At 42.4% G+C, this 21,231-nt stretch overlaps 1 protein-coding gene across 1 annotated transcript in view; it reads right to left on the reverse strand.

Annotated features, from left to right (window-relative positions):
- The window catches only part of Armc2 (armadillo repeat containing 2), a 123,466-nt gene that overhangs the window by 94,969 nt on the left and 7,266 nt on the right, over window positions 1–21,231 (reverse strand). The window contains exons 2-4 of the mRNA XM_008852442.2: window positions 18,643–18,898; window positions 15,151–15,223; window positions 3,848–4,016 (exon numbers count right to left, since the gene is read on the reverse strand). Of these exons, the coding sequence (XP_008850664.1) occupies window positions 3,848–4,016; window positions 15,151–15,223; window positions 18,643–18,898 (498 nt within the window). The remainder of the gene's footprint in view (window positions 1–3,847; window positions 4,017–15,150; window positions 15,224–18,642; window positions 18,899–21,231) is intronic.

The following is a 21,231-nucleotide window of genomic DNA, read 5'->3' on the forward strand; positions in this document are numbered from 1 at the left end:
TTATTTTTATTTTATCTCTATGAGTATATTGCCTGGATGTATGTAAGTTCACCCATGTCATGCAATACCCTCGGAGGTCAGAAGAGGGCATCGTATCCCCTGGCTACAGGTGGGTGTTAGTTACCACGTGGGTGCTGGGAATGGAACCTGGGTCCTCTGCAAGAGCAGCCAGTGCTCTTAACGGCTAAGCCATCTCTCCAGTCCCAAATAATATTTTATGACAAAGTTACATGAAGTTCAAATTTTGGTGGCTGTGAGTCAGCAATGGCTGCTCACACTGATGGCAGGGTTGAATGTGCTGGACAGTGACAGAATGAACCACAGGGCCTAAAATATTTACTGTTCAGACCTTTACAGAAAAGGTGTTCAGTCTTCTTTAACAAGCTAGTGTTTGCCAAACTGGGTTCCTGAGTGAGAGTCCACAGTCAGGCAAGTTTGGGAAATGTGAGCTGAATTATAATTGAGCAATCTGTTCCAAATGATGTTCTTGCCCCTCTAACACGCTTTTGGTCTCACACTGCTCCCCAGCACCAGAAGTGGCCAGTGAGTCCTTGACTTGCTTCAACCCTGGATCTGTTTCCAAGAGCCAGCTATTAACATTTTGGAATTCTCTAGAATTCAGTTTGGTAATCATCCCTGGAGGCACAGGGGGTCTCTGGAGGGTTTTCAGCAAGGGAACAATGTCAACAATGTCACCTGCTTTATTTCCTTCCAGACCTCCTATTATGACTGTGAGTATTTTCATGGGTTAAAGGGGTATGACCTCTGCTCATAACACCAGTGGCTGGGAGCTAGGCTTCTCCAGGCTCTGTGGGCAGTTGCAAAGGTCTTGGGCTGAAAGCCTGCGGCTCCCCTTCAATGCCCTAGAGGGCTGAGGATGGATTTAAGGGGAGCTAGACAGGGATAAGGCAAGGGTGGCAAAGGCAGTGGGAATGGAGGGAAAGGAGAGCACAGACTCCGTTCATCTCTAGGAAGCTGCAGAGAGCTTGGTGATGGAAAGCAGACCAGGGACAGGGAGAAGGTGATGTCTGCCCTGAGGCCTCTGGCTTGAATAATAATCCAGGAGGTGTCAGCTACAGGCTACTTCCAGCCTCAAACCCACTCAACCCTGAGCAGGGGAACTTCTGGCCTTATGGGGGGTGACCATACAATCTCTGCTCCCTTCCTTTTCTCAACCCATGAATTCTGAGACTGTCACCCCACCTAAGCCATGCCCCTGGGGTGTCAGGTACAAATGACTTCACACTCAGGGAAAGGCACACCCTAGGTCTCCAGGCATAACTGGTCTGGGGGCCTCAGTGACCCAACAAAGCACCTCTTCTAGACAATAGAGAGCCTCGGTAGCAAGAACAGAGCTCTAGGTAAAAGACAGGGATTCCCTGGCCAGGGAGTTGCATTATTTCTTTTCAAATTGATGTGTGCTTAAAAAAACTACAGCGACTTCATACTGACCATTGTTTTCTGAGTACAGACACAAGTCAGAAATATGGGTCCACTGCCAAAAAAAGTGGCTAGAGAACTGCAATAAAGACCAACTCAGTATAGTAGGAAGCTCTGACCTCACTGGTGGGGACTGAAGGTACTGTGCTCTACCAGAGCCAGGGCCACAGAGCAGGGAGGGAGCCGAGTCAAGGGGAAAGTACTGAGGATGCAGACGTAAGAAAACACACTTCTCTGTGGTTCCTTCACATCAACCTGAACCGGTGAGCAACAGCAGGGTTCAAATGTGAGCTATGGAGACTTATAGGCAAGCTCATTTGTAAGAAGTGAGCCTAAGCATCTCCTCTCATCTTGGCAAGTAAATTTCCTTTTTCAGTGACCAGTCTCTTCTGATATGGGGCCCCAGAGGTGAAATGTTTGTAAAATTCCTTAAGAAGACTATATTTTCAGGATCATTTCTATAATTTAGAAATGTTCCTCCGTTGAGTGTTGCATGCAGCTACAATTAAGAACTGTTGTTGAATGAAAACAAGAAACCATGTTGTCACTGCTTTGACTGAACCCTGCCTTGGCCTTTCACTGCAGGCAGAATCAAGTTAGGCCCACTGTCCACATTCCAAGGTCCTGCATGGCCCTTCAGCTACCCCACCTTCCCATGGTTAACCACCTTCTGCCATAGCCGGTTCTGTCTGCCTCCCCTGGGCTTACTCCCAGTGCAGGTAGATACTGACCACAGATTTGTTCATGATTGCCTCAGTCTCGTTAGACACATTTCAATTCATATGTCACCTCTCTAAGACACTTGAAAGAGCCCACTGAGCTAAAGAAGCCATGACTGCCAACAGTTGTTTGCTACTGCTGTCTCCTTTATCTTCTTTACAGCATTTGTCAGAACCCCAGTCATTGTTCTGTTATCCTCTCTCACCCTAATTACAGGTTCTTTGAGAGCAGGACTCTGCTGGTCTAGAATGGTGCCTGACACTTAAAAGATTCAGCAAAGATCAGACTTAAGTGACTGGATTAGAACAGAGACAAAGTGGGACCTCAAGCTGCCTGATGGATGACACACTTGGTTACAGCATCATAGTGTGATGATCCCTTGATTCTGCCTCTTCCTCTACATCCATGGGGAAATGCCTGCAGTGAGTTGAGGACATGTGACCTGCTGATCGTGTCCCAGGCTATGTGGGTACTACTGAGCTCCACTCACTCTTCCATGGAAGGAGACCTGGTGCCACCGCATCTGATTTTTCACTAGAAGTCCTTGAATTTGGATTCTTCTATGGGGTCTCACTACCTTTTAAATGTTGGCAACTAACTAAAATAAGAAGTTTGAAGGTCAAACAAATAGGATGCACAGCTTGTACTCCAAGATGGGATCCATCGTTAGACTGCCTCTGTGTCAAGATACACCAACCCCTCTTCATCCCTGCTGAGGAAGACCCAGTTCTATCAACCTCTGCTGAAGTAGTTTTTCTACAAATTTTGACCACATACAGTAAGAAATCAACTTTCAGTAGGACTCACAACTGAAGTCACTTGAAGAAATACCCTAATTGTGTGCAATGTACCTTAATATTGCCCCTTACTTATATTCCACTTCATTTTTTTAATGCTAGTATGATCCATCAAATTGCTTATTATCCCACTAATTGATCCATCTGTCCAGCTACGGAAACCATAGTGTGCCTGGATAGAGGTTGATCTGCCTGTGCCACTCCTTACAAGGTGACCTCTTCAATGTGTGTAGGCACATTGCCAGTGCTTGTGCGGCAGGAGCAAAACTCCCATTCAGGTTTTGCTCATGTATTCACAAGGGATCAGAAAGCTATTAAAGTCATAGCATATATTATGAAACTTGTAATTCTCATTCATTTCTTTAAAAAATTTTAAATATTTTGTGTGTGTGTGTGTGTGTGTGTGTGTGTGTACATGCACACACATGTACGTGCACTCAATGGGCCATGGCATATGTGTGGAAGTCAGAGAAAAACCACCATTTGGGTCTGAGGGATCAAACTTAGGTCATCAGACTTGGTAGGAGGCATCCCTACTTACTGAGCCATTCTGCAGGCCCAATTCTCATTAATGTGTAATGAAATGAACAATTAATGCCGGCTAAAATTTATTTCTTTCTGATATATGTGAACTATCCATTTGGAAACACTTAGTCTAATATTCTCTTCCTACTGAGTATTTTTTAAATGGAGATATTTAGATATTCTTTATAAATAACTGGAAAAAATATATAAACAATTTCCTGGCTAGTGTTTGTCCAATATTAACTAAGTCTTAGTTTATGTAAGAACCAACTGCGAGGAGGAAAAATCACATAAAAATAGCTTTTGCATGTAAATTCGATCAGCATGCCTGTCTCTGGGGTTTGAAGGATGCTACGGGGCCTTACACTGAGCAGAAGGAAGCGATCTGTCCTGCAGGAGACTCCCTTGGGAGGCAGCCCTGAATAAGCGTGCACGAGCACTGCTTATTTTTCTAATCTTCACAGGGTCCAGTGGGGGTTTAGGAAAGGAGAGGCAGGTATCCTCTGTGGTGGGAGATGCTGGAGCTTTGGGTTTCTGCAAAGAGATTTAAAACTGATCAGTATGAGTTTGAGAGTCTCAAATAAGACTCACTACCACTCTAGAGCCAGCCCCAGCCTCCCTGGGCCTTCCACTGTGGCCCCTGGTTCTGCTGCCTCATTGGCCCATCTTATTTAACATTACACATACATATGCATATAATTTTTAGTTTTGTCAATATATTCTATGAGCTGTTCTGCTACACTGTTTAGTATATTTAATTTTTTTTACAAAGCAAGTTACTTATATTGACAAATAGTTGTTATCTGTATAAGAGACTGTAAAAATAAATACAATGGGGGCTGAAGAGATGGCTCAGCGGTTAAGAGCACTGACTGCTCTTGCAAAGGATCCAGGTTCGATTCCCAGCACCCACATGGTGGCTACGAATCATCCTTAACTCCAGTTCCAGAGGACTCTGAAGCCCTCTTCTGACCTCCACAGCATTGCACAACACAAGTGAACTCACATACATGCAGGCAATACACTCATACACATAAAATAAAAAATTTTGGTCTTTTTGAGACAGGGTCTCCTTGTAGCCCCAGCTGTCCTGGAACTCACTATGTAGACCAGGTTGGCCTTGAACTCACAGGCATCCGCCTGCCTCTGCCTCCCGAGTGCTGGGATTAAAGGCGTGCACCACCACACCCAGCTAAAATAAAATATTTTTAAAAATAAATACAATGTATACAACATGCTTTTCAACTTTGCATGATCAATTTAGTTCAGAAAACATTTATTGGGCTATGTGTGGAGCTCATTTCTGTTCTCTAGCACTGGAAAGATTGAGGCAGGAAGATTTCAAATTTGAGACCAATCTGGGCTACACAGTCAGTTCCAGGCTGGCCTTGACTACAGAGAAAGACCCTGTCCAAAAAAAAAAAAAGAAAAAAAGAAAGGAAAGAAAGAAAGGAAAGAAAGAAAGAAGGAAGGAAGGAAGGAAGGAAGGAAGAAAGAAAGGAAGAGAAAACACTTTATGGGCACTTATATTTACCAAAACTGATGTGCACTGTTAGCACCGTCTGTATGCATCCTGAACTCCACAAAAGCATTTTGTAAGAGATATCTAAATTTTAGAATCATTCAGATTAAAGAATGACAAAATGTTTTCCTATCTCAAGAATTCTGTTGCAGACACTGTTTAGTAAAGGAACAGTTCTGGCAACATTCTAATCCTTTAAAGAATTTTTCCTTGACCTTAATTTATTGTGTGTGCATGTGTATTGTGTGTGTGTGCTTGTATGTGTGCATGGGATCATTTGCCCATGTAGGCATATGTGGAAGCCAGAGCTGATGTCGGGACACCTTCCTCAATTGCTTTTCCACATTACTTTTTTGAAACAGGGTCTCTTACCTAACTTGGTGCTCACCATTTTTGCTAGACTGGCTGGCCAGTCAGCTCCAGGGATCCGCCTTTCTCTGCTGACCTCCCCACCCCTCGATGACACCCAACGCTGAAGTTACAAGTGGGTGTTGCCATGCCTGACTTTTATGTGAGTGCTGGGGATCTGAATTCAAGTTCTTATACTTGTGCTGCAAGCATTTTACCCACTGAGTCATCTTCCCCAGCCCTTTATTTTTGTGTTTTCAGGTAAAATCTCACAAATTATCCTTTTATATTCATGATGACAGGCATGAGCCACCACACCTAGCTCTCCTTGAAGACTTTTAAAACTTGCTTTCCCTAGAGCTCTTTGGTGCTCACAGCTCCCTTTGGGTTAACCTCCATATGACTGTGGCTCCTATCCAATGCCAGAAGCTGCCCATGTCAATGTTACCTGGTTGCCCTGACATTCCTGCCTCCAACTTTAGCACCGCTGTTTGTCTAAGAAGGAACAGCCACTGAGTAGCAAGTGATTCTAAAGCTCTAAACAGAACACTCTCGTTAAGCTTCCAAGAGTCACTTCTACAAAGTGAAGACCTGCCCTGAATATGGATGGCCCCATCCCATAGGCTGGAGCCCAGATGGACCAAGAAGGGGAAAGCCAGCTAGGGCTGGTATTCTCCCTTCTCTGCCTCTTGTGAGAAATAAGTTAAGCGGCTTTGCTCCACCACACACTTACCACATGTTCTGCCTCCTCTGGGTCAGAAGCAACAGAACCCAGGGACCATGAACTGAAAGCTCCAAATCTGTGAGCCAAAATACATTCTTCTCTCTTAAGTTGTTTTGCTTGGGTGTTTTTCAATAGCTATCGATAACCAACTAACACAGCAGGGACCTTGAATCTCAAACCAGGATTAAGACCAGCAAGTCTGCCAAGTAATAATGCACATAAAATAAATGGTCTGTTTTACAGGTGCCTCAAGTGCTGTAAATGTTTTGGGGACTGAATAAAAGAGCTCATTAACAAGGAAAATGAAGCCTGGAATGCTAATTTCTCCCAAAGCAAGTAACCAAATTGTCTCTGGTGGGTGTGATAAAGTGCCTTAACTGCTCCTTGACAAAAGATATTCTTTTCCTAGTGCAAATTTAGTAATTGTTTATATAATGAAAATTTAGTTCCATTTTGATAGATTAAGTAGCCTGTGGATGGATGACCCTGGTTGATCCCAGAGAAAGCACCAGGACACAGATAAAACTCCATCAGAATAGCAAAGGAACACATGGGACAGATTCCCTTCCAGGCAGGGAAAATGTCTGCCCTGGGTCATAAGCTGGGGCCTTTTTAAGGGGGAGGCTTCTGGGAGGTGCAGAAAGCGGGAAGATATTTTTTTTTCTAAAGTTAGGTGGGGGGTGGGGGGTGGGGGGGAGAGCGGGACTGTTAAAACCCTGCCCTCTTTAGAGATCAAAGGGGAAGCCTGCTGTGTTGGCCAAACAGTGGAGAAAAGTCTGCTCCTCTTGACTTCAAAGACCAGGGTGCTTATCCACTGGGTTCCCTTTTCTCAGAGGCCCCGTTGGTGAGGGGCTATCTGAACCTTAACACATTTTACTACTGACCTTTATAAATTATTTATCTCATTTGAGCATGTGTCTTATGTAAAACATTCCTTCAGGAGAAAACTATGAAATGACTGCAATTTCCTTCCTTCCTTCCTTCCTTCCTTCCTTCCTTCCTTCCTTCCTTCCTTCCTTCCTTCTTTCTGTCTTTCCTGTCTTTCCTTCTTTCCTTTTTTTCTTTTTCTCTTTTGCATGTGTGCATGTGTGCTTGTGTACATGTATGTGTGCATGTGTACATGTATGTCTGTAAGTGTGTAAACATGTATTTGTGAGTGTGGAGAACATAGGTCTTCTTCACTTGCTTGTCACCTTATTTTTTGAGGTAGGGTCTCTCGCTGAACCCAGAGCTTGCTAATTTAGCGAGACTGCCTGACCAGCAAGCCCCAGGGATCCTCCTGTATCTACTTCACCAGCCCTGAGAATACTAGTAGTGGGGATTGAACTCAAGCCTTCATGCTTGTATGGCAAGCACTATACTAACTGGGCCATCTCCCCACTCCCTGTTCCCCTCGCTCTCTCTCGCTAATAGAACCCAGGGCCTATGAACACTAGGCAAGTACGCTACTACTGCGCTACCACACCCCAGCCCACCAATTCCTTCCATGCTGGGTTCTCCGAAATGTTCTTCTACTTTGTGCAGCAAAATGCCTCTTATGAAGAAAATCAATAAAAGGTTTTTCTTATGCATTTTGATAATTTAAAATATAAATGAGGGAGTATTGCAAATATGACTAAAACTCTGAGTGAGAGCTTTTCCTCCCCCAGGTTTTGTTTTATAGTACTAACTAGTGACGTCAATACAATCAAGTATACTGAGAATGCCAGATTTTAGGAAGTATTCTGGCTGATGACATGTTACGGTTCATTGAATTAGTACACAGACTATTTTCATTGAACAACAAAGTCAAAGAAGACACAATTCATAGAGTGTCTAAGAGATTCGCCCGGCTGTGATTCATCCCAGCCTCATGGCTCCTGACAAATTTTTGCCTTGACTCCTCAGATCTCTAGACAGAAGGTAGGGTCTTCTTTACTCTACATGAAGATTGGAAAGGAGGCCAGTGACATCCCACTTCAGAAAGTTGTTCATGATACAATTTGTAAAGCAACAAAACATGAATACATACATACAGAGAGAGAGAGAGAGAGAGAGAGAGAGAGAGAATCAGACTCTTGTCAGAAAGCAAATATTAAAAATTCTCCCAAGCCCCAGTATTTGAAATGTGGCATATCTACCCCTGTAATATACCCATGACTCTCCTGTTAGAGCATTTTTACTCCATTCTGTAATGTTACCACATATTTCAGAAAAGGTAAGAGAAAATATTCTGTTTGACATTGTGATGGCTAATCCTGGGTGTCAACTTGATTTGATCTGAGATTAACTGAAATGAAAGAGATCTTCCTGATTGGATCATCTAAAGCCGGAAGACACACCCTAAATGTGGGTGTTACCTTCTGATGGCAGCCAGTATAAAAGATCAAGGCAGAGGAGAACACGGGGCTTCTTGCGGCTTGCCTTCTCTCTCGCTGGTGAGTTCGTCAGACCTTCAGCACCGGATTGGGACTACTGAGACATCCAGCCTTGTGTACTGAGCGACTACAGATTCTCAGCCTCTCCAGTGTGGTGCAGCCATTGTTGGACTACTCGGACTCTATCCTGTGAGCTAAGCTGATAAATCTTTATACATATTCATTCTACTGGTTCTGTTTCTTTGGAGAACCCTGACTAATATACCCCTTAAATGTTACAAACCTTTCTACTGGTACAGACATGTTTACTGTACCTTTTCTTTCCCTGGATTGCCCCCACCCCAAGGCATATATGAGTCCTGAAGTCCCTTTCTTTTTAAAATATACCAAGTTTTGTTCTGCTTGCCCAATACTTAGAGCTTGGTCCTTGAAAAATACTGAAAACAGCTCAAAGAAATCTACACTGTTAGAAGTCAACATGGTAGCTGCCCTGGGGAGGCAGTGGCTGGGGTTCCTGACCCAGGCATGGTATGTATGTTTGTACTGGATGGATTATGGATGGATGGATGGATGGATGGATGGGTTTTTTGAGACAGGGTCTCCCTGTAACCCCAGTTGACCTGGGACTTGCTATGTAGACTGTTCTGGCCTTGATCTCATAGAGATCTACCTGCCTCTGCCTCCCAAGTGCTGGGATTAAATGCATGTGCCACCACATTTGGCCCAAGCATGATCTCTGATGGCATTGGTAGTGCCTATTTCATCTTTTTGAATGCTGGTTGCTGAATGTTAATTAGTGTAAGTGTACCAAGCAGCACTTTAATGATCTCTGTCTTTTCTGCATGTCAATATGAAGTTGATTAAGAATATTCGGGGGGATGGGTATGGTGGTATACACCTTTAATCCCAGCACTTGGGAGGCAGAAGCAGACAAATCTCTGGGAGTTTGAGGCCAGCCTGGTCTACATAATGATTCCTGGCCAATCAGAGTCCCCCCACCCCGCCCCGCAATATGGTAGAGAGATGGCTCAGTGGTTAAGAGCACTTGTTAATCTTCTAGAGGACCCAATTTCAGTTCCCATCACCCACGTAGGTGATTCATAACTACCTGTAACTCCAGCTCCAAGGGATTTTATGCCCTCTCTTCTGGCCTCTGCAGGCACCCACACATGTGGCATATACTTACACAGACAGGCACACATGAACATAAGTAAACATAAAATCTTTTTAAGAAGAATATTTGGGGCTCAAATAAGTGGGCTTTGTAAGTTTAGGAAGCAGAAGGAGAATGATTTCGATGGTGATGATGCTAAGGCCCAGAGTTTCCTATTTTTTTCACATGGTCACATCTCTGCTGACATTATTCAATCCACTCTGAGAGAACAATCACTTCCACATCTACAGATTGGAACACTGGTTAATACAGTAGCCAGATAAAATGGGAAGAACTTCCCTCAATCGTCCGAGGCCTCAGGACTGTTGCCGAATGGCAGAGAGCCACTGAAAAAGATGTTCCTGGTGTTTCTACATTGCAGGTAGGCATAGCCCTTAATGGAAGGCTGAGAAATACAGGGCTTTCCCTGTCTTAGAAGATTACAGGTGCTGACAGGAAACTTTCTGAGCTGGTCAGGCCAGTACCAAGGTCTGAGCAACAACACCAGATTTCCTGTCATTCTCAGAAGCCTGGGCTCTGGGGTCCCCTCACTGATTGTTAGTTTTGTCGTCTTATTTTTAGTTAGTTAGTTAGTTAGTTAGTTAGTTAGTTAGTTAGTTTGTTTGTTTGTTGATTGATTGATTGACTGACTGACTGACTGACTGACTGACTGATTGATTGATTGATTGATTGATTCCATGCCGTATGACATGACAGCAGTCTGCATAGAGAGGGAGAGAGGGAGTTGATTGATTGATAGCCCCAGCTGTCCTGGAACTCACTATGTAGACCAGGCTGGCCTTGGGCTCACAGAGATCTGCCTGCCTCTGCCTCCCAAGTGCTGGGACTAAAGGTGTGCCCCACCATGACCAGCTGTGTCCTGTCTTGTTTTAAAGGGACATTAAAAGGCAAAGTACTGTGAGAAAGTGAGCTAAGTCCAGAAAGTGATTGCATAGATCTTTACTCTTTCAGCAAATACGTCCCTTGGTCCTCCCTCCGTCTGCCCTCCCTCTCTCCCATTATCCCCTTTTCCCCAAGCCGTCCCCTTGCACTCTGATTTCTCCATATCCCTCTTTCCTCATCAACTGAGTGGTTAAAAGAGGCAGATGTTCTTTTAAAGATGTGTAATGTCAAGAAGGAAAGATGATGGGACAATGGGAGGGCAGGTGGCATGGTGCTATTTTTAAAATGTTTTGACTGTTGGGGCTGGAGAGATGGTTCAGCAGTTAAGAACACTGACTGTTCTTAGAGAAGAACCAGTTCAAATCCCAGCACCCACATGGCAGCTAACAACTGTCCGTAACTCCAGTTCCAGGGGATCCGACAGCCTCGTCTGTCCTCCACAGGCATTGCACGACACAGGTGCACTTACCTACATGCAGGCAATGCATGCATACACATAAAATAAAAATAATAAATAAAATATTAAAAAAATGTTTTGACTGAGAATCTCAAATTTTCACTGCTGTTTAAAATGAAATAAATTTAAGAGTCTCCCAAAATCTGCATTGATTTCAAGCTACACATTTTACTTAATGTGGGGGATTTCTTAGACTACATAATGCCCAAGCATTCTACAGTAAAATGAAATGAATTTCAGAGACCCCATTACTGTTGTAGCCTAAACCCTAATTCTACAGTCCTCCTAAAATGACACCAGTGTAATAAGGACCATGCTCACTCCAGAAACATCGACTTTTAGGAGCAAGTAAGCCCAAACTTAGTGAGTCCCAAGTCAACAGTAGTAGAATGCTAGCTGCCTCAAAACCCAAGTACCTTCCAGGCTGCAGATGCCAGAAGCCATATGCCAGCAGCAGTGGACAAATTACTTATTGCATATTGACTTATACTTAGTATTCTGAGGTCTTATTTTTATTCTCTGCAATATGGAATCTTCCATATTGGAAGATTCTTCAATGGTACACTGATGAACATTTAAAAATTTTAAGATATGAGGTTGGAACGCTGACTCAATAGTTGAGAGCACTTGCTGCTCTTCTAGAGGACCTGAGTTTGGTTCCCAGAACCACATTGTCTGGCGGCTCCAGCTCCAGGGCATCCGATGCCCTCTTCTGGTCCTCTTGGGCACTGCACTCATATGTATAAACCCACAGACACACATATGCACATAAATAAAACTAAATTTTGTTTTCATTTAAGGTACATTTTGAGGCAATTGGAGTCATTTGGAATGGACTGGTGATATTATTGACTAAGACTGTTTTTTCTGAGTTGCAGTGAAAATGCTGTAGCTACACAGGTGACTGCTCTGCTGCATATGAAATGCACACTATGTGAATTTTTATGATAAAATATCAAATGTCTGCACCTTACTTTCTAATAGTTCATCAAAACAAACATACCCACAAGACGCTCACATGCACAGCAATAAAAACTGAGAAACAGCTAGACTAAGGGCTTACCTCCAGGAATGTTTGAAAACTGGTATCACTTCTGATGGCAGAGGTATAAGGGAAGGTGGCCAGAACACAGGGGATTGGTGAAAATTCTTTGTAGTGCCTTCCCACCCTGCTTTGTGCACCCAGACTCTTCAGATCAGGAGGTGTGCTTATTCTCCAGAGTAGGTAACAGAGCCTCTCGACTGGGATAATTAGGGCCCCTATTATAAGTCTTTATGCTAAGTGTCAGGGTATTTATTGCAAACACAATTTTCTTTTTCTTTTCTTATTTATTTACTTATTTTGTTTTTTGTTTGGGGTGGTTTTTTTGTTTTTGTTTTTTGGGGTTTTTTGGGGGGGGTTAATTTTGAGGATGAGCCTATGTTGAACAGGCTGGCCTCCAATTTGCTATTTAGCCTAGACTGGCTTCAAATTCAGGACACTCACGGTTTTACCTCCCAAGTGTGGGCTTATAAGAATGTACCAGCACATCCCACCAACACAACTATTAGTTATGTATATACTAAATGTTAAGCATTCCTGCCTTCTTTCCTACCTGGCCTCTGAGAGTCAACAACCAGGCTTTATCTCTACAGAAGAGACTGGAAAAGAGCTGTTTAATCTCACCAGCCCATGAGGGAGCCCTAAAGATATGCTATTGGGGCAGTCAGCAACAACATAGCCCAGCCAAATTCCCTTAGTTGTAGGTTTGGGCAAGTATTGCCTTTAGACCAACAAACTCCATCCACATGCCAAAAAGGAGCACAGAGTTTCTAGCATGAAAGCCAGAGAACAACCTGCAACAGGGGCTACACCGGGAGCGGAAAACTGAGTTTGAAAAAATCAAAACTAGCCAGGCATGGTAGTGCACACCTTTAATCCCAGTTCTTAGACAGAGGCAGGCAGATCTCTGTGAGATCCAGGCTAGCCTTGTCCACATAGTGAGCTCCAGGCTATCCAGGGCTACATAGTAAAACCCTGTCTCTCAAAAAATTTTAAACTACCACTAATATACTCAGATGAAATTCAGAAACCACAAAACACGAACAGAATGCTGTCTAAAGATTAACACTGGCAGTTGGGGGTGGATAGCTTTTGGAAATTAAAAATTGGAAAGAAGAAATGAAAAAAAACCTGATTGGGTTAGAAAAATAAGATAAAAGATAAATAAGAAAATGAAGAGATGGTCTAACAGATCTTACATCTGAAGAACAAATTCTAGAAAGAGAACAGATTTAATCTGTGTACACTGCATATATACTTGGCAATATCAAACTGAACTCTTAGTAAATACAATTAATGCATGTTAATAAGAAGTGTTTAGAGGAGGAGTCATGACCAAAATAACTCAAGGACACTTCCTGGAGCGGAAGGGCACACACTACAAGGGCTCTTCAAGTACCCAGAATGTTAGATGAACAGGAACTACCAAAGGCTATTGCCATGAAATTTCAGAATACTGGGAACAAGGAGGAAAATCCTATAAACTTCCAGATAAGAAAAACAAGAGTCAAAGTCTCAAAAAGCTACAGGAAGGATGCTCCATGAAAGCAGAGTAAATCAGGAAAAAGAAAGACATGGGATACAGGAAACAGGAAAAAGCCCCCACAGAGGGAGAAGCTGCCTCCCAGGATGATGGTGAAGGGTGGCTGGGAGAGCTGGGCACCAGGTACCCAGAGCAAATGGGTAGGTATGACATTTGGAGAACGTTCCAAATGAGCTGAGCTGATACGATGCCTCATGTCTGCCAGCACAGAAAGATGACTGAGATGGGGGGGGGGGATCGGGGATTGAAACAGAAATACACAAAATCGAAAATGCAAGGCAATTGCTAACACAGAGGAAACAAAAAGTGGTACAGGCAAGATGAAGCAAGCATTATTAGTCTTACTAATTCAAGGCTCAGCTATGAGCAGGACTGATATAACAATAGCCCAAGAAAACTGATCTAACCAAGGTTATCAGCATGGGAGGAAGGGGAAATGTGTAGGTGAGTAGTGGAGCACCAACAGGAGCCAAGTCTTCACCACCCTTAGAAAATCATTCTGTAATTCCTCAAGCTCACGTGTCATTTAATGCCTCAAGCAAGGTAAGGTGGTGCTTAGAAGTCTGAGACAATCCCAAAAAAGGTGCCAGAAGAAACCCCTTGGGGAGGGAATAATGAAGACCAGGGGAACAAAAGGTCACTATTTCAAGTGACTTTCGTTTGGTTGGTTTTTTGATGATAAATTTTTCTGTGTGTCTCTCTCTACGTGTGTGTGTGTGTGTGTGTGTGTGTGTGTGTGTGTGTGTACACAAAGTATACATATACTTTAAAATAGAAATTATATATCATTTTATTATAAATATTTGATAATGCCAGGTATGGGTGCAAGCCTTTGATCCCAGCACTTGGGAGGCAGAAGCAGGTAGATCTCAGTGAGTTCGAGGCCAGCCTGGTCTACATAGCAAGTTCCAGGCCAGCTAGGGCTACAGGAAGACCATGTCTCAAAAGACCAAAATAAATAAAGGAAAGAAGGAAGGAATGAGGGAGGGAAGGAGGGAGGGAGGGAGGGAGGGAGGTAGGGAGGTAGGGAGGGAGGAAGGAAAGAAAATACATAACTTTTTTTGAAGCTTTTACAATTTTATTTAGAATTTTAAAGAAAAATCCTCAGGGCAGGCGAACTGGCAATCTTGGCAGTGGCCTTGAGGAGGAGAATGGTGGAGAAAAGAAAGAAAGCCATGAAGCCTTGAAGATTTAGAGCCTGCGTGGAGATCAGACACGTGGCTGACTGGCAGCCACATGGCTGGGAGAAGGAAGCTTTAGAGAAAAAGTGAAGAAATACAAGATGCTAGGGTATCCCAAAGCCTTAAAGAAAGCAAGTTTAGAAAAGGGATATGAAGAAGTAAAGAAGAAAATATATAACTTTTTAAACAACAAAAATATTATGAAACATTCTATTTACCAAGTTAATTATTCTTTATAAAACTATAGGTAAATTATAGAACCATCTTCTTAGATATTAACCATTATATTTGAAAAAATATAAAGATACCTGTTCTCATATTAAATTGCTAGCACATTTAGGCCCAAACGATAATATCCTTAGCAGATGCAATTGCTGATTCCTAGTACTTTTAACCAAATTCATTTCACACCACTGCTAGTGATAAAAAAGTACTCACCAGCTCTAGTGGACTGAGACGAGCACCAGAAATAGGCCTGGAGTCGGCTAACTCAAAACTGGACGCGTAGAGGCTAGCAGAGGAGATGGTGAGAGGATTAGTTTCTGATGAACTTCTGTGTTTCTAAAATATGTTAGTAAACTCTAGCTGAAAAACAAGTGAAAGCATTTAATGTATCACATTGAGGAAAAAAAGCAACGTCAGAATGTTCTAGTACTCCATACTGCCATTAACAAGTTTTCACTACTTTTAGAAAGATTAAAATTATTGAATAATGAAAATCAGGCATGGTGGCACATGCCTCTAATCCCAGCACTTAGGACAAGGAGGCAGGAGGAAATGAGTTCAGGGCTAGCCTGGGTTAAATAACAAGATCCCCCCTCTCAAAAGAATGACTTTTTTTTAAATAACAAAAACTAAAAGACCAGTGATAAAGCTCAGTTGGGAGAGTACTGGTCTAGCCTGCACAGAGCCCTGGGTCCAATCTCCAGCACTGCATAAAAGTAGGTGTTATGGCACACATCTATTATCTCAGTATTTGGGAGCCAGAGTCAGGAGGATCAGTAGTGTCAGATCATCCTTGCTACATAGCAAGTTGCAGGCCAGCTGGGTTACATGAGACCCGTCTCAAAAATAATAATAGGGGGACTCAGAGGGGTGGAAATAATGCAAAGACAATACTCATGTATTAAAATTTTCAAAAATTATAACAATAATGAAAAGAAGAAATGTAAATAGTAATTTTTAAAAACCTTTCTCTTGTAACTTATAAAGTTGGGGTGATAATTACTATTAACTGTTTCATTTCAAAGTGAGTTTCTTTTCCCCATATCCAGAATTATCTTTTGGAATCTTGAAAAAAAGTCAAACTTTAAAAAGAAAACTATCGCCGGGCATGGTGGCGCTTGCCTTTAATCCCAGCACTTGGGAGGTAGAGGCAGGCAGATCTCTGTGAGTTCAAGGCCAGCCTCGTTTACATAGTGAGTCCCAGGACAGCTGGGGCTACAGGGAGACCCTGCCTCCTCAAAAAAAGACAGAAAAAAAAACTATCTTGAAAATCAATTAATGTAATCTATCACACCAACAAACTAAAGAAGAAAATTCTATGATTATATCAATAAATACAGTAAAAGTATCTGAGAAAAAGTATCTATTCAGGATAAAAACCACCAGTAAACTCAGAATGGAGGGAAGTTCTTCAATTTGATAAAGATTATCTACAAATATCCTTCAGTTAACATTATGCTTTATGAGCGGTCCTGAAGCTTTCCCACTAAGTTCAAAGGAAAGCAGAGTCCCCCATTCACAAATTTTTTTCAACACCATACTGGAAGTCAGAGTTAATTCAGAAAGACCATAAAAGGAAATAAAAGGCAGAAATATTGCGAATAAGAAATAAATAGTATTGTTTTCAGAAGACATGATCATCTATGTAGAAAATCATACAGTACTGAATTTTTAAAAACCCTTCCTGAAGGAGTAAGTGATTATAGCAGTGTTGCTGGAAACAAGATTAATACAAAAGTCAGTTTCTTCCCTACATATCAGCAATGGGCAAGTAGAAATAGATGAAAATTCAGTACCATAACTGAAGTGCTTAGATACAAATCCAACAAAATATATGATCAATATGAGGAAAATGGTAAGACTCAATGAAAGAAATCAAGGAGGACTAATTAAACAGAGAAACATTCATTTTCCTGGATGATATTGTCAAGTTGTTAGTTGTTTCCAACTTAATCAATGCAACCTTAATAAAAATCTCAGCAAGTTATTTTTCAGTATCAATAAATTGATTCTGAACTCTATATGGAGAGGCAAAAGACCCAGAATAATTGACTCAATTCTGAAGGAGAGCAAATTCAGAAGACAGAAACTGCCTGACTTTAAAATGTATTATAAAACTACAGTAACAAGACAGCGTGATGATGGTGAAAGAATTAATGATCAAGAGAACAGAAGACAGAAACCAGAAATAGACTGCAAGTACACAGACAAATAATTACTGCCAAGAGAGCAAAGGCAATGTTCCCTGACTTATGTGGAGTTTGGACCAATAAACTTTTTTTTTTTAGGTCAAAAATGTACTTACTGTACCTAACATGCCTATGCCAGAGTTTAGCAAAGCAGCACACTACAGATTATGGGTTGTTTACCCTCGTGATCCTATGGCTAACTGGAAGCTATAGCTTACTGCTGCTGCTCAGCATCACAAGAGCATGTCCTATTGCACGTGGCTAGCCCAAGAGATTAAAATTCAAAGTGCAACTCCTGCTGGAATGAACAGCACTTCCACACCATCATGAAGTAAAACATTATAAAGTGAACGATTTTAAGTAAAGGACTTGCTGCAGTTCAGAAAGATAATCTTTTCAAAAGACACATACACACCCATCACAAAAACTAAGTCAACTTCAATTGCAAATCTAAATGTAAGACTCAAAGCTATAAAACATGCTAACATAGGAGGAAGTCTAGATAAACTTGAATGATGCAATGACTTTTTACATACAACATTAAAGTCATGCTACATGAAACAAAGAACTATCAGGATAAACTTCAGGAAAATTTTAAATGTCTGCGTTGTAAAAAACAGTCAAGAGAAAAAGAAATTTAAGTCTGGTAGGAAAAAAAATGTGAAAGATGTATAAGATAAAAGATTGTCATCCAAAATCCTCAAAAGAATTCTTAAATCTCAAGAATACAATTTAAAAACAACCCAATTTTAAAAAATGGGCCACAGACTTTAACAGACGTCTAACCAAAGAAGACACACAGATGGCAAACAAGCATATGAAAAGATGTCCTACCTCATAAGTCATTGGGGGGAAAATGCAAATCAACATAAGGTACCAGTACACACCTATTGAATAGTCAGAAATCCAAAACACTGATAATGTGATAATACCAAATCCTGGAGAGGGGATACAGCAGAACAGGAACATTTATTTAGTGCTGATGGAAATGCAAAATGGCATAGCCACTATTAAAGGCAGTTTGTGAGCTGCTTAAAAAACTAAAGATACTCTTACCATATGACTCAGTGGTGGAGTTCCTTGATAGTTACCCAAAGACACTGAAAACTTATGTCTGCCTAAAAACTTACACATGGAGGTCTATAGCATCAATGGCTAAATACTATGGATATGTAATTACCAGAACTTATAAGTAACTCATGTGTCCAACGGTGGTACAACAAGACAATGCCGTTTTACTAGGTGCTAAAAATAAATGAGCTATCAAGTCATGAAAAAAACCACTGAAGAAGCTAAATGCACATTCTGAAGTAAAAGATGCCAATTAGAAAGGGCTATGTATGCATGATTCCTACTATGTGACAACCTGTAAGAAGCAAGACTCTGGAGGTGGTTAAAAAAAAAATCAGTCATTGGCAGGGGCTAGGGGAGAGAGGGTAGGCAGGCAGAGAAGAATGATGGGAAGTGTAATCTGGTGGCCTGGCTTCTGGGAGTACGCTAAAGCCAAGTGCAGTACCTGAAAGAGGAAGGAGGCCTGTTTTCTGGGGTTCTTGATGAGGTAGGTCCAAAGAGTTTCCTTTGGTCTTCCCGAGGTGTAAAGGGTCTTTGGGTTCTAACTGTCCTCAATGCATTCCGTGCTTCACTTATGATTTCTGCACTGGTCTTCTGTTTGGACACTGAAGGTCGATGAAAGGGATCTAGTTTTTCTAACTTTTGATCATTTGAAGACAGCATCTTTCCTTTTAAAACAAAATGTTCTTCAGATACGCATCCTGCAAATATATGACACAATAAACACTAATTTAATCATTACTTTAGAAAAGAGTGTACCCATCCATATACTAAACTGTTCCTTGCTATAAGCTTGTAAAGAAACATAAAAGAGCTTGGGAGATGGCTCAGAGGATAAAGTGCTGGCTGCACCAGCATGAGGAACTGAGTTCAGATCTCCAGTACCCATGTAAAAATCTGGGCATTGGCAGCATGCACCTATAGCCCCAGTACTGGGGGACAGAGAGAGGCAGATCCTAGGAGCTCACAGGCCATCCAGTCTAGCCCAAACAGTGAGCTCCAGGTTCAGTGAGAGACCCTTTCTCAAAAAATAAGGTAGAGAAGGAACTCAAGAAGACATCACACATGCCTGCACAAATGTATGCACCCACCCACCCACATACATACATGCATACAACACACACACACACACACACACACACACACAATTTACTGTTTGAAAAAAATCCAAGTAGGTACAGAATGCCAATGGGTGCACAGCTATCAAAACTATGGGCTGCACTGTTGTACTACTATGCAATTGGGAGAAAGATGCCCAGGGAATATGGGGGCACAGGAATCTCGGGGCACCAGCTGCTGGGCGTGGCGCCGGTCTCCTGCGTGCACCTGGGGTGCGGCGGGTCCCGCACCGCGTCGCTGTGGGTCTCTGCTACTGGGGCTGGCCTGGTTGGGTTCCGTCCCAATTTCCACCGTGCACTCCCTCGAGATACGAAATCCACTGGCCGCTGGATCATGTGGGGATGTGTGAGGACGGTGAAAGCTGGATTTCCGTAAGTTGATGACAGAAGGATAGCGCCCCCTGGGGAGACTGGACCGTAGGCAGTAAGACACAGGACTCAGCTCAGTCAGTGGTACAGCCCCTTTATTCAGTGACTCAGCTCGGCTTGCTGGCAGTTCCAGAGCTGGAGGCCATGTTTCTGTGACGGCTACTTCAAAAGATGAGTCAGGAGGAGAGTAGGAAGGCACCCTGCTGATAAAAGGAGTCTCTGCATTGAACGCCGAGCCCGTGGGCTATCCGGACATGGAGAGACTGCTACTTTACACAACAGGGGTCCCCAACATCTCCTCCTTCTTTGATTTAAAAATGGAAAAGTGCCATCACCAGCCCTAAGGGCTAACTTATTTGTCTCGGGAGAATTTAAAGTCTGATAATTGACCATGGCCTGTTTTGCAGTGATTTTAGCAAATGGCAGTAACAGTCAGCAAAGAAATCTTAAAAACAGTGAGCAAGCATCAAAAAAAATAATAATAATACACAGTATTACGAGGGGGCAACAAGGGATAGGAGCCATGCAAAACAAGGGATTGCTAAGCCAACCTATTTGTCTGGTGGGTTGAAATCTTGAAAATGGGTTACAAAGTTTTTTGAGAATGTTAACATTGGTTTCAATAACATTTGATTCATTTCAAAGAAACAGCATTTTTTCTCAGTATCATATACCCTTCCCATATTTAGCAGTTATCAAGTCCAATGTTCTTCTGTTGTGGAGCACAATCCTGGCGAGAGAGTTTATTTGTTGTTTGAAAGATTCCAGGCTGTCAGCCAAAGATGCCATTGCTTGGCAGCCAGAGCAGGATCAGGTGCAGCTTGGATGGAGATTTCCCACCAGGTGCTGGGCTTGTAGTAGTTTGTCGCCATAGCAACGCCTCTAGCATCCAGTGTAAGTTTGATCTCTACCAGCAGGGGGAAGAAGATTTTTCTCTGCTGGCAGCTCCTGGGTAGAGAAGGGTGGTAACTGGTACTGCTGTAGTAGAAATCTATTGCTGGATGCACAAAAAAGGCAATTAGACACGGGTAGGTGGTGAAGGGAAGAAAGTTAGACTTGTTCCAGGACATAGTCGATCTTATTTGGTCCTCTGTCTTTCCTGTAGAATAATATTATGAGTTAGCACAGACTTAGCTACAGGTACAAGCTGTCGAGAGATATGAAAATCAGCTGTAGGGTGCCTAGAGAATGCACCTGAGTAGAACTTTTCTATTACTCCAATACACCAGTGATTGTCCCATGGATCTGATTTTTTCCTTGAAATGTTTTTCTGACATAAAATCTCTAGAACATGGTATTAGGGAGAGTGGGGGCTGGCTGAAGCATTGCTGTGAAACAGGGTAAAAACAGCCATGAGGATGACAGAGAAAGAAGCTCTGGGGGGGCATCTGCGGCTAGCAGTCTCCACCAGATCATGGATCTCTTTCCATGTGATCCGGTGTGGTTTCAGGTGTCATTTCCTCCTTTTCCTTTTCTTTGTCTCTGACAGGGTCATGCAAGCCATCTTCTTTGTGGGCGGGGAGGGGCCGGACATTTTTGGCTGGAAC

The sequence above is a fragment of the Nannospalax galili genome, unplaced genomic scaffold (assembly GCF_000622305.1).
Source record: "Nannospalax galili isolate Female #2095 unplaced genomic scaffold, S.galili_v1.0 scaffold646, whole genome shotgun sequence".
NCBI lineage: Eukaryota > Metazoa > Chordata > Mammalia > Rodentia > Spalacidae > Nannospalax > Nannospalax galili.